The following is a 12927-nucleotide window of genomic DNA, read 5'->3' as shown; positions in this document are numbered from 1 at the left end:
CTTCTTTACTGAAAGAGTGGTGAGAATGTGAAACTTGCTAACACGGAGTGGTTGAAGCGAATAATATAGATGCATTTAAGTGGAGGTTTTATAAGTGTATGAGAGAGAAGGGAATAGAGGATTATGCTGATAGAGTTCGATGAGGAAAGACAGGAGGAGGCTCAAGTGGAGCATAAACGCTGGCATGGACTGGTTGGGCCAAATGGCCTGTTTCTGTGCTGTATATCCTATGTGAAAAAAACTTGCTGTTCAGGCAGATTAAAAGTGGCTCCCAAAGACACAATGGTCACTGTGTGAATATTTAAATATTCACATCAAGTAAATACCAAGACATGCCGATGCTTAAAAGAATAGATGGCAACAGAGATTTAAAACAATGTCAGCAGTGGGAATCCTACAACTTCCATTGAATGGAAAATCCAGCCCTGTATCTCCAACTTACAGTCACATATATCCTAGCATTAAAACCAACACTGCAATCTGTACTAAAGCTACCCTGTACACTGTGCAGTGATTCTTTAGATGCTTGGGTTCTGTTAATCAACACTTACTTGATATTCTTCTGGTTGTGATGCATATAACGAGGATGGCACCTCTGGTGGCACCTCCATATCTTCCTGCTCACTCTCACTCCAACACTCTGCTGCAAGAAGGAATTCACCATTGCCAGAAGATTAGTTTTGTAAAAAATCAACAAACACACAATGAGACACTTCAGTGAGTTTTGTGCTCGGATCAATAAAAGCACATACCTCCAGTTTTTGCTTCTGTGGCTGGTAGAACATACTGAATGGCAGCTAAACCCATTTTATTAATCCACCTGAAAGATTAATGAGAATTGTAGTCTGATATTGCACATCTTCAATTCTACAAATTATTACCGATGGCATTGAATCTGCCAATTTATCTCCCAGATGTAAATTCACTATTAATGAAATGAGTATATCATTCCTAGCTAAGTCTTTAAGAATGATGTTACAAAACATTAGCAGTACTGTTTTCAGAACTCAACTGCAAGAACATGCTTTTATATATGCTTGATCAAAAGTATATTTTGGGTTGGCTTCTTGGGTACATGGACTACCTGGTGTGGTAATGACCCATACACACCAAGGAAGTCCCAAATTTCATCCTGGTCTGGGTTAACCTTTCTCAGCTTATTTGGCAGAAGGGGTTCCATATTTTGCCTCAGGACAGCAAAAGTTTGTTGGGAGTCCAGGTCCTGGTCGCTATCTTGTGATCTTGTCAGAAAATTACTCTGTGTGGACATCAGGTAAAGACAAGACAGTTATGCTCCCAGTGCTGACAATCACTATTGAGGCCGGGATTAAACCAATGGCTACTTAATGTGAAGTATCAGAGGGCTGTTGGCCTTCACAGAACTATGCCCCCAATTCTTCACTAAGGAAGACATGAATAACCTCCCGAAAATACTAGGGGACTGAGGGTCTAGCGAGAGGGAAGAACTGAGGAAAATCTTTGTCAGTCAGGAAAATGTAAGGGAAATTGATGGGATTGAAGGTCGATAAATCCCCAGGGCCTGATAGTCTGCATCCCAGAGTACTTAAGGAAGTGGCCCGAGAAATAGTAGATGCATTCGTGTTCATTTTCCAACATTCCATTGAATCTGGATCAGCTCCTATGAATTGGAGGGTCGCTAATGTAACCCCACTTTTTAAAAAAGGAGGGAGAGAGAAAACAGGGAATTATAGATCGGTTAGCCTAACATCGGTAGTGGGGAAAATGCTGGAATCAATTGTTAACGATTTAACAGCAGCACATTTGGAAAGCAGTGACAGGATTGGTCCAAGTCAGCATGGATTTATGAAAGGGAAATCATGCTTGACAAATCTTTTAGAATTTTTTGAGAATGTAACTAGAGTGGATAAGGGAGAACCAGTGGATGTGGAAGCAAGACTTCCTCAATTCCAAGGGACTGCCTACGATGATGATGTCAGGGTACATGGTACACCTGGAGTACTGCGTACAGTTTTGGCCTCCGTATTTAATGAAGGATATACTTGCTTTGGAGGCTGTTCAGAGAAGGTTCACTCGGTTGATTCCGGAGATGAGTGGGTTGACTTATGAAGTTAGGTTGAGTAAGTTTGGCCTATACTTATTGGAGTTCAGAAGAATGAGTGGTGATCTTATCGAATGAGGGGGAGCGACAAGGTGGATGCAGTGAGATTATTTCTACTCATAGAGGAAACTAAAACTAGGGGGCAATAGTCTCAGAATAAAGGGTCGCCCATTTCAAACTGAGATGAGGAGGAATTTCTTCTCTGAGGGTTGTAAATCTGTGGAATTCTTTGCCCCAGAGAGCTGTGCAGGCTGGGTCATTGAATATATTTAAGGCGGAGCAAGTCAGATTTTTGAGCGATAAGGGAATAAAGGGTTATGGGCAGCGGGCAGGGAAGTGGAGCTGAGTCCATAATACAAGCTTTTACCAGGCACAAGAGTTTTAAGGACATTCGCTGGGCAAGAGTTGGGCAAATAGCCCAATCATGCCTACGTGAATGTCCTGGCTGCGGGGATGTGGAGGATCTGCCAAGTGGAAAAGCACATTGTGCGCCAAAAACTGGCTTTTGCGGGGCCTTGCATGTTCTGTAGGGACCCGACGAGGCCAGAATTTTAGCCCCATTATTTACTACCACCTCACAACCATGGAATTCCACACCCCTCTCTCTTTATTTCCTCCTGCAATCTTCTGGCTTTTAAAATCGCAAGCCAGCATCACCTAACCATCATTTCCTTTTATTTTTTTATTCTCTTCAACCTTTACAATGGGCCTTGACCTTTCATCTTGATTTCTCAATTAAAAACTGAAAGACATGTTTTAGTCACTGTGCAATAAACTTACCACATAATTTCCACTAAGCCCACAAAAACAGCCCCGCCACTTGGTACTTACTTGCTCATGTCATCAGTATTCTCTGCAGCAAAATAGAAGTTCTTTTGTTGCGGATGGCTGGCCTTTATCGCACTTGATTAAGAGAATAGAAAATAGATAATAGTGGGACAAATTTGAAATGGATAGAATTCTTCTCATCTTAATGTTATATTATTGAAGGTGAAACTGCCAATATCTTGAATTATTTGCCCACAACTGCCATTGTACGAACAAACCTTTTAAAAACCTGCACACTTGTGAAAAACATGTGGTTCAATTGAAATGAAATTTTGGATAATCTCTGAACATTGCAGTTCAAACATCTGCATTAATAGTTACACTTCAACAAGCCCTTTATGGTCAACATATTTTCCCGAAAGCAAGCTGATCGAAAGAGAGATTTTGACTTTAATACAAGCTAATAAATTGTAATTATGTAACTATATTGTCATTATGTGCATTATGCTTGCCCTTCTCCCTTGTCCCGATGACATTTGGTAGAGTATGTTCATTGATTTTAAATCCTTTCATGCATTTTATTTGAAATATATAATTTGTTTTTGATTTAAGGTCAGTTGGTATCTACCTTTTCTCCCATTTTTCTCTGATTTCTGGCACAGTCGAAACAAGACTGTCCCAGGCTTATCTGGCTTTCCCTTTCCCTTATGGGGAGCCACTTGCCCTCCACTCAACCAAATGCACAGTTGCGACCAAGAGCTCAGTAGAGCGTTGAACTGCAGCCTGTGCCCTGTCACTCCATGGTGCTGTGACTTATGCCTGCATTTTGTAAACTTGTTGAAGAGTGTAATGTTAGTGATTTACTTCTGGAATTCTGACCCCATCATAAATGGCTTCCAAAAGTTTGAGATTTTGAGTCTGTGTAAATGATGTTATCCCTTCTCAGTTCTTGCTCTGTGCTCTCAAGATTTTATTTCCTTCTCATATTTAAATTGATTGGATCGAGTCTATGGCTAGGATAGATTACATATGGTTTGTTGAAGGAATGGGCTTGATGAGCCAAATTACATTTTCTGTTGCACAATTTTGTATGTTTTTAAATTATGCTTTTTACAGAGTAATGTAACATATGGCACTACATGTAAAACAAACCATTGAGATTACTTATTGTACATATCTTACATTTAAAATGAATAATAAATCCATTTTAAAAAGTTTGTCATGATAGAATCATAGAATGGTTGTAGCACGGAAGGAGGCCAGTCGTCCAGTCGAGACTGCGTCGGCAACATAGCAGTTAAGCATCATCAGGATGTGTGTTCAGCATTAATTACAGAATAAAGATGGAGTTTCTGCTCACCGTACATGCTGCACGAACACAGTGACAGGGAGCACACTACTCTCAGTCTCCTAATATGGTTAATTCTGGTTCTCAGCCTGTGGGTTGGCACTGCATGCATTGCAATGCAATGCAAAAGGCAAAGAGCATCCCAGACAGAGATTAAATCAACACTTGCCGTTCTCATACACCTCCGAGTGTCTGGTACTCAGGTACTTGCTCTAAGTCTGTGAAATTGCACATATCATGCATCAAACAGAGAAAATCATCTTCCAAAATCCAAAACAAAGATGGCTGCATTTCACATTTACTATTTGTAACCATATGACAGGCTGCAAACTGAGCAAATATGGCCTCATGGTAGCCCAACATTCGCTTTCATTCTGGGATTCCTTTCCCTTCATGGCGGTAAGACAGCATAAATTCCAGACAGGAAAATAAAAACAGAAAGCTTTACCACCACAGGGAGACTATTCTTTTCAATAAGTGATATTGAACTGAGAGAACTCTTATCCGAATAAGCAAATGTGAACATTGTAACCAGTAAGATTACCATGAAAGGGGAACAGTTCCTGATGTTAATGATTGAGCAATACCTAGCAGAAACTCTCACTCACTGCCTTTTGGCTGATTGCTAAAACTCATACTTAACTTGTGCCTTGGTTACAAGTAATCCTAATTTTGGAATTTGGAATCATTCTGCTTCCAGTTATGTGAGTGTACTTTCCAGGGTAAACTTGGTGGAAGACAACATCCAAACTGCATTTTATGGGTCCAGTTTCAGGTTGGAAAGAATGTATAATGGTTATATTGCACTTTGGAATATGAATTTCTACCACTTTCTGATGTACAGAGAAATTGGACATTCTTGGTGTCAACTTGACTCAGTTGGTAGCAGTGTTGTCTGAGTCAGAGAGTGTGGTTCCAAGTCCCCATCCAAGATTGGAGCACATAAATAAAGCGGACACTTCGGTGCAGTACGGAAGGAAAGCTGGAGATTCAAAGGTGCTTTCTTTTGGATGAAACTTTCAATTGAATGGAAAAGATCCATGGCACTATTCAAAGTTATTTAGGTGGCCTGGTCAACATTCCTCCCTCAACTAATACCACCAAGAAAATAATAATTGGTCATCCATCTCATTTATTGTTTATGGGATCTTGGTGAGCACAAATTGGCCAACACATTTACCTACACAACAGTGACTGCACTTCAAAAATGGTTAACTGGATGGGACAAGCTCTTGATAACTTGGTAAGGAGTTATATAAAAATGCACATTCTTCCTTCTTACTTGCTTTAGCAGGTCACTATTTTGAGAAGGTTTGAAAATGGCCCAATGTTTTACCACATCTTTTCTGTGGTCCATTTCTATCCCATCATGGTTCCACACCTACTGGTCTCAATGTACTCAGTGTATCTCCTCCAACTTTCTTTTACTCCTACGTGTATTCATCTCCAGCATACTCCATATATCCCTCCTTGGCTGCCTCCTAGGCTTTGTTTACATGCTGCCCCTCAGTGACAATCTGTAAACATTGGGTCAACTCACATGCATATGTTGATGAAATCCAACCTTACACTCCTCTTCTCCCACCCAGCTTCCGTGACTGCTGCAGTCCACTATCAAGCTGTGGTTGAGCCAGAAATTTCTCCTTTTGTTAATAGATCATTTTGCATCTCCTGCACAGATTTCATCTCCCTATCTGGCCAGTTGCTCAGGCTCAACCTCAATGCCCTGTTTGCTCCTGAACAGAACTTCAAACACTCATATCCAGTCCATCACCAAGACAGCTTATTTCCACCAGTACAATGTACCCTGCCTAGGTCCCTACATCTCCCTTTCTATCATCTGCCGATGTTTCTACCTTACTCTCTACTCTTATCTGCAGCACACTTTATGCTCTTCCAAAACTTGTACCCACATCTTTATCATCTCAAAGCTTGATTTATCTGAAACACTCACCTGCCTCTTGAGAGCTATCTTCAATAAACCTCAACCTGCCCAGAACTCTGCCTCAAAATTGTATCCCTGATCTCAAATCCTCCATGGCATCTGCAATCTTCTCTAAACCTAAACTTTATTTCTGCTGTTCCAACCCTGGTCTACCCTTCTTTCCATGGGTAGAAGAACCTTCAGGGACCATGCCCCTGCACTGGAATTTTCATTCTGAACCTGTCTGTTGGCACCCCTCTCCCACCTTCAAAAGCTTCCTCAAAAACTCCATCTTTGAGAATGCTGCTGGATACTTCCCCTCACCTCTCTTCCCGTTCTAGGTTCCCCAACCCCCACTTTGGAATGTTTTCCCACATGAAAAGCATGATAAAAGTGCAAGAACTTGTTGTCCACAGAGTGGTAAGGTGTGCGTTTAACTAATGAAACAAGGAACTCATACTAACAAACGTAAATTGGGGGAGGTGTTGAGCAGAGATTAGGCACTTCCCTACAGGAGAAATAAATGGGGGTGGGGGTGGGGTGCAAAATGTAGGAAGACATAAAACAGCAAGACACTCAGCAACTCTCATGCATGTCCGAACAACTGATTCAAGACAGCCATTGAGACCTACCTTCTAAGCTATAGAAAGGTATGCAGCACATGGGAAATTAATAAAAATATTATAGAACATAGGAAAAAGACCAACAATTTTATAGATAGTAGCAGACTCGAAGTATAAAGTCATATTTACACAAAATGTCACCTTCTGAGTCATTGGAGAGAGGCAAATGGTGCATAGGAGTTATAGAAATTTCATTTTCTTGGGAGTCTCCATGTATATTAAAACCTATCTAGAATATTTTTATGCTACTAAACCCACACAAATTAGGTCAAGGCAGACATAAATATTTTCAACAGCTATGTTTATGGTGATGTGCTTTTCCTTTGTAAATCCTGTGAAGGGCTGTGTAATTACAACATTACTTACTGTTTCTTTTTGCACTCTGTTCCTTGATCAATCTTGAACTCAGGTAAGCTAATGAAACCTTCAGCTTTCGGTGCCTATGGAAAAGGCAGAGTTGGTCAATGTTTAGCGAAGAAGAGCTCAATTATCATCAGCACAATGAGATTGGTTGCCAAGACCTATCTTTTGTTCAATTGAAAAATTAACTTGAAAATGGGCCAAACAATACAGGACATTCTACCACTGCAATGAGCGGGAAAATTTGAAAGCAAATTTACTAAGCTTTAATAATCACTAAAACCCCTCTCCCCAAAAGTGCAGCAATTTTGCGTACATCTTTTAAACAGGAAGGCACAGTCCAGACATTAGAACACTCAAAGATTATTTATTGTGTTATGTATGTAAACATTACCAATGTGTAAGATTTGCGACCAGGGGGCGCACCTGTGGGTCACCTGCACACCCTGGGCAAGCAGGTATAAAGGGAAGTCTACCATGCTGCTTCCACACTCTGGAGTTAGATTAAAGAGATCAAGGTCACAACAGTTTGAGCTTACAATATACAGTTTTGTGGAGTTATTCTGAACATAACAATTAGCGACGAGTAACAGATCACAAACTTTCACGCGGTTATGGCTGCCATTGGTATTCTTGAGAGAGTTGTTGAGGGTGACGATTGGGAAGCCTTCATTGAGCGTCTTGACCAGTACAACAAGCTGGATGTGGAGGATTTCCTGGAGTGTATAAGGGATGGTTTTCTAGACCAATATGTCGAGGAACCAACTAGGCAGCAGGCAATCCGAGACTGGGTCTTGTGTAATGAGAGGATTAGTTAACTATCTTGTCATGTGAGGCCCCTTGGGGAAGAGTGACCATAATATGATAGAATTTTTCATTAAGATGGAAAGTGACACAGTTAATTCAGAAACTAGGGTCCTGAACTTAAAGAAAGGTAACTTCGATGGTATGAGACGTGAATTGGCTAGGATAGACTGGCGAATGATATTTAAAGGGTTGACGGTAGATAGGCAATGGCAGACATGTAAAGATCACATGGATGAACTACAACAATTGTACATCCCTGTCTGGCACAAAAATAAAATGGGGAAGGTGGCTCAACCATGGCAAACAAGGGAAATTAGGGATAGTGTTAAATCCAAGGATGAAGGCATATAAATTGGCCAGAAAAAGCAGCAAACCTGAGGACTGGGAGAAATTTAGAATTCAGCAGAGGAGGACTAAGGGTTTAATTAGAAGGGGGTAAAGAGAGTATGAGAGTAAGCTTGCGGGGAACATAAAAACTGACTGCAAAAGTTTCTATAGATATATGAAGATAAAAAGATGAGTGAAGACTAGTGTAGGTCCCTTGCAGTCAGAATCAGATGAATTCATAATGGGGAACAAGGAAATGGCAGAACAACTGAACAAATACTTTGGTTCTGTCTTCACTAAGGAAGACAATAATAACCTCCCGAAAATACTAGGGGACCGAGGGTCTAGCGAGGAGGAGGAACTGAGGGAAGTCCTTATGTGTCAGGAAATGCTGTTAGGGAAATTGATTCGGTTGAAGGCCGATAAATCCCCAGGGCCCAATAGTCTGCATCCCAGAGTACTTAAGGAAGTGGCCCTAGAAATAGTAGATGCATTGGTGGTCATTTTCCAACATTCCATGAACTCTGGGTCGGTTCCTATGGATTGGAGGGTAGCAAATGTAACCCCACTTTTTAAAAAAGGAGGGAGAGAGAAAACAGGGAATTATAGACTGGTTAGCCTGTCATCAGTAGTGGGGAAAATGCTGGAATCAATTATTAAAGATGAAATAGCAGCGCATTTGGAAAGCAATGACATGATTGGTCCAAGTCAGCATGGATTTATGAAAGGGAAATCATGCTTGACAAATCTTCTGGAATTTTTTGAGGATGTAACTAGTAGAGTGGACAAGGGAGAATCAGTGGATGTGGTGTATTTGGACTTTCAAAAGGCTTTTGACAAGGTCCCAAAGAGATTCGTGTGCAAAATTAAGGCACATGGTATTGGGGGTAATGTATTGACGTGGATAGAGAACTGGTTGGCAGACAGGAAGCAAAGTGTGGGAATAAATGGGTCCTTTTCAGAATGGCAGGCAGTGACTAGTGGGGTACCGCAAGGTTCAGTGCTGGGACCCCAGCTATTTACAATATATATTAATGATTTAGACGAAGGAATTGAATGCAATATCTCCAAGTTTACAGATGACACTAAGCTGGGTGGCAGTGTGAGCTGTGAGGAGGATGCTAAGAGGCTGCAGGATGACTTGGACAAGTTAGATGAGTGGGCAAATGCATGGCAGATGCAGTATAATGTGGATAAGTGTGAGGTTATCCACTTTGGTGGCAAAAACAGGAAGGCAGATTATTATCTGAATGGTGACAGATTAGGAAAAGGGGAGGTGTAACGAGACCTGGGTGTCATGGTACATCAGTCATTGAAAGCAGGCATGCAGGTACAGCAGGCAATAAAGAAAGCAAATGGCATGTTGGCCTTCATAGCGAGGGGATTTGAGTGCAGGAGCAGGGAGGTCTTGCTGCAGATGTACAGGGCCTTGGTGAGAATCCACCTTGAGCATTGTGTGCAGTTTGGTCTCCTAATCTGAGGAAGGACTTTCTTGTTATTGAGGGAATGCAGTGAAGGTTCACCAGACTGATTCCCGGAATGGCAGAACTGACATATGAAGAAAGGCTGGATCAACTAGGCTTATATTCACTGGAATTTAGAAGAATGAGAGGAATTAGGCTTATATTCACTGGAATTTAGAAGAATCAGAGGGGATCTCATAGCAGCATATACAATTCTGACAGGATTGGACAGGTTAGATGTAAGAAGAATGTTCCCGATATTGGGGAAGTCCAGAACCAGGGGTCACAGTCTAAGGATAAAGGGTAAGCCATATAGGACCGAGATGAGGAGAAACTTCTTCACTCAGAGAATTGTGAACCTGTGGAATTCTCTACCACAGAAAGTTGTTGAGGCCAGTTCGTTAGATATATTCAAAAGGAAGTTAGATGTGGCCCTTTCAGCTAAAGGGATCAGCGGGTAAGGAGAGAAGGCAGGAGTGGGGTACTGAAGTTGCATGACCAGCCATGATCATATTGAATGGCTCAGTGCTGGGACCTCAGCTCGTTACAATATACATTAACGATTTAGATGAAGGAATTGAGTGTAACATCTCCAAGTTTGCAGATGACACTAAACTCAGTGGTGGTGTGAATTGTGAGGAGGATGCTAAGAGGCTGCAGGGTGACTTGGACAGGCTAGGTAAGTGGGCAAATGCATGGCAGATGCAGTATAATGTGGATAAATGTGAGATTTATCCATTTTGGGGGCAAAAACACAAAAGAAGATTATCTGGATGGTGGAAGATTAGGAAAAGGGGAAGTGCAACGAGACCTGGGTGTTATGGTACATCAGTCATTGAAAGTTGGCATGCAGGTAGAGTAGGCGGTAAAGGCGGCAAATGGTATGTTGGCCTTCATAGTTAGGGGATTTGAGTACTGGAGCATGGAGGTCTTACTGCAGTTGTACATGGCCTTAGTGAGGCCTCACCTGGAATATTGTGTTCAGTTTTGGTCTCCTAATCTGAGGTAGGATGTTCTTGCTATTGAGGGAGTGCAGCGAAGGTTCACCAGACTGATTCCAGGGATGGCTGGGCTGTCATATGAGGAGAGACTGGATCAACTGGGCCTTTATTCACTGGAGTTTAGAAGGATGAGAGGGGATCTCACAGAAACATGTAAGATTCTGACAGGACTAGACAGGTTAGATGCGGGAAGAATGTTCCCAATGTTGGGGAAGCCCAGAACCAGGGGACATAGTCTTAGGATAAGGGGTAGGCCATTTAGGACTGAGATGAGGAGAAACTTCTTCACTCAGAAAGTTGTTAACCTATGGAATTCCCTGCCGCAGAGAGTTGTTGATGCCAGTTCATTGGACATATTCAAGAGAGAGTTAGATATGGCCCTTACTGCTAAAGGGATCAAGGGGTATGGAGAGAAAGCAGGAAAGGGGTACTGAGGGAATGATCAGCCATGATCTTATTGAATGGCGATGCAGGCTCGAAGGGCCGAATGGCCTACTCCTGCACTTATTTTCTATGTTTCTATGTTTCTATGAACACTTGCACAACCTGGAAGAGGTTCGAAAGCGACTGGTCAGAGTGGGACTCAGGCTGGAACGCTCCAAGTGTGTTTTCCTGGCGCCAGAGGTTGAACTTCTGGGGAGAAAGATTGCAGCAGACAGCATCAGACCCACGGACTCCAAGACGGAGGCCATCAAGAATGCACCCAGACCACAGAATGTGACAGAGCTGCGTTCGTTCCTGGGACTCAACTATTTTGGTAACTTTCTACCGGGGTTGAGCACTTTGCTGGAGCCTTAGAATTTATTGCTATGCAAGGGTGACGACTGGGTTTGGGGTAAATCTCAAGAGACAGCCTTTAACAAGGCCAGAAACCTGCTATGTTCTAACAAGTTACTTGTATTGTATGACCCGTGTAAACATTTAGTACTCGCTTGTGATGCAACTTTGTACGGGGTCGGTTATGTGTTACAGCAAGCCAGTGTGTCAGGCAAACTGCAACCGGTTGCATATGCGTCCAGAAGCTTATCCAAGACTGAAAGAGCCTACAGTATAGTTGAGAAAGAAGCATTAGCATGCATATACGGGGTTATTGCTACGCAAGGGTGACGACTGGGTTTGGGGTAAATCTCAAGAGACAGCCTTTAACAAGGCCAGAAACCTGCTATGTTCTAACATGGAGTGTATTAGGAATGGTTTTCTAGACCAATATGTCGAGGAACCAACTAGAGGGCTGGCCATACTAGACTGGGTGATGTGTAATGAGAAAGGACTAATTAGCAATCTTGTTGTGTGAGGCCCCTTGGGGAAGAGTGACCATAATATGGTAGAATTCTTAATTAAGATGGAGAGTGACACAGTTAATTCAGAAACTATGGTCCTGAACTTAAGGAAAGGTAACTTCGATGGTATGAGATGTGAATTGGCTAGAATAGACTGACGAGTGATACTTAAAGGGTTGACGGTGGATAGACAATAGCAAACATTTAAAGATCACATGGATAAACTTCAACAATTATACATCCCTGTCTGGAGTAAAAGTAAAACGGAGAAGGTGGCTCAACTGTGGTTAACAAGGGAAATTAAGGATAGTGTTAAATCCAAGGAAGAGGCATATAAATTGGCCAGACAAAGCAGCAAACCTGAGGACTGGGAGAATTTTGTAATACAGCAGAGGACGACAAAGGGTTTAATTAGGAGAGGGAAAATAGAGTACGAGAGGAAGCTGGCTGGGAACATAAAAACTGACTGCAAAAGCTTCTATAGATATGTGAAAAGAAAAAGATTAGTGAAAACAAACGTAGGTCCTTTGCAGCCAGATCCAGGTGAATTTATAATGGGCAACAAAGAAATGACAGACCAGTTAAACAAATACTTTGGTTCTGTCTTCATGAAGGAAGACACAAATAACGTTCCAGAAATACGAGGGGACCGAGGGTCTAGTGAGAAGGAGGAATTGAAGGAAATCCTTATTAGGCGGGAAATTGTGTTAGGGAAATTGATGGGATTGAAGGCCAATAAATCCCCAGGGCCTGATAGTCTGCATCCCAGAGTACTTAAGGAAGTGGCCCTAGAAATAGTGGATGCATTGGTGATCATTTTCCAATAGTCTATCGACTCTGGATCGGTTCTTATGGACTGGAGGGTAGCTAATGTAACACCACTTTTTAAAAAAGGAGGGAGAGAGAAAACGGGTAATTATAGACCAGTTAGCCTGACATCAGTAGT

At 42.0% G+C, this 12927-nt stretch overlaps 1 protein-coding gene across 1 annotated transcript in view; it reads right to left on the bottom strand.

Annotated features, from left to right (window-relative positions):
• Window positions 1–12927, bottom strand: part of LOC139273163 (connector enhancer of kinase suppressor of ras 3-like) — a 468583-nt gene that overhangs the window by 115280 nt on the left and 340376 nt on the right. Inside the window, exons 16-19 of the mRNA XM_070889671.1 lie at window positions 7110–7183; window positions 2912–2983; window positions 753–820; window positions 552–643 (exon numbers count right to left, since the gene is read on the bottom strand). Coding sequence (XP_070745772.1) covers window positions 552–643; window positions 753–820; window positions 2912–2983; window positions 7110–7183 — 306 coding nt within the window. The remainder of the gene's footprint in view (window positions 1–551; window positions 644–752; window positions 821–2911; window positions 2984–7109; window positions 7184–12927) is intronic.

This window comes from Pristiophorus japonicus, chromosome 9, assembly GCF_044704955.1.
Source record: "Pristiophorus japonicus isolate sPriJap1 chromosome 9, sPriJap1.hap1, whole genome shotgun sequence".
Classification (NCBI taxonomy): domain Eukaryota; kingdom Metazoa; phylum Chordata; class Chondrichthyes; family Pristiophoridae; genus Pristiophorus; species Pristiophorus japonicus.
Note: the sequence above shows the minus strand (reverse complement) of the source record. Positions and strands in the feature narration are given on the sequence as shown.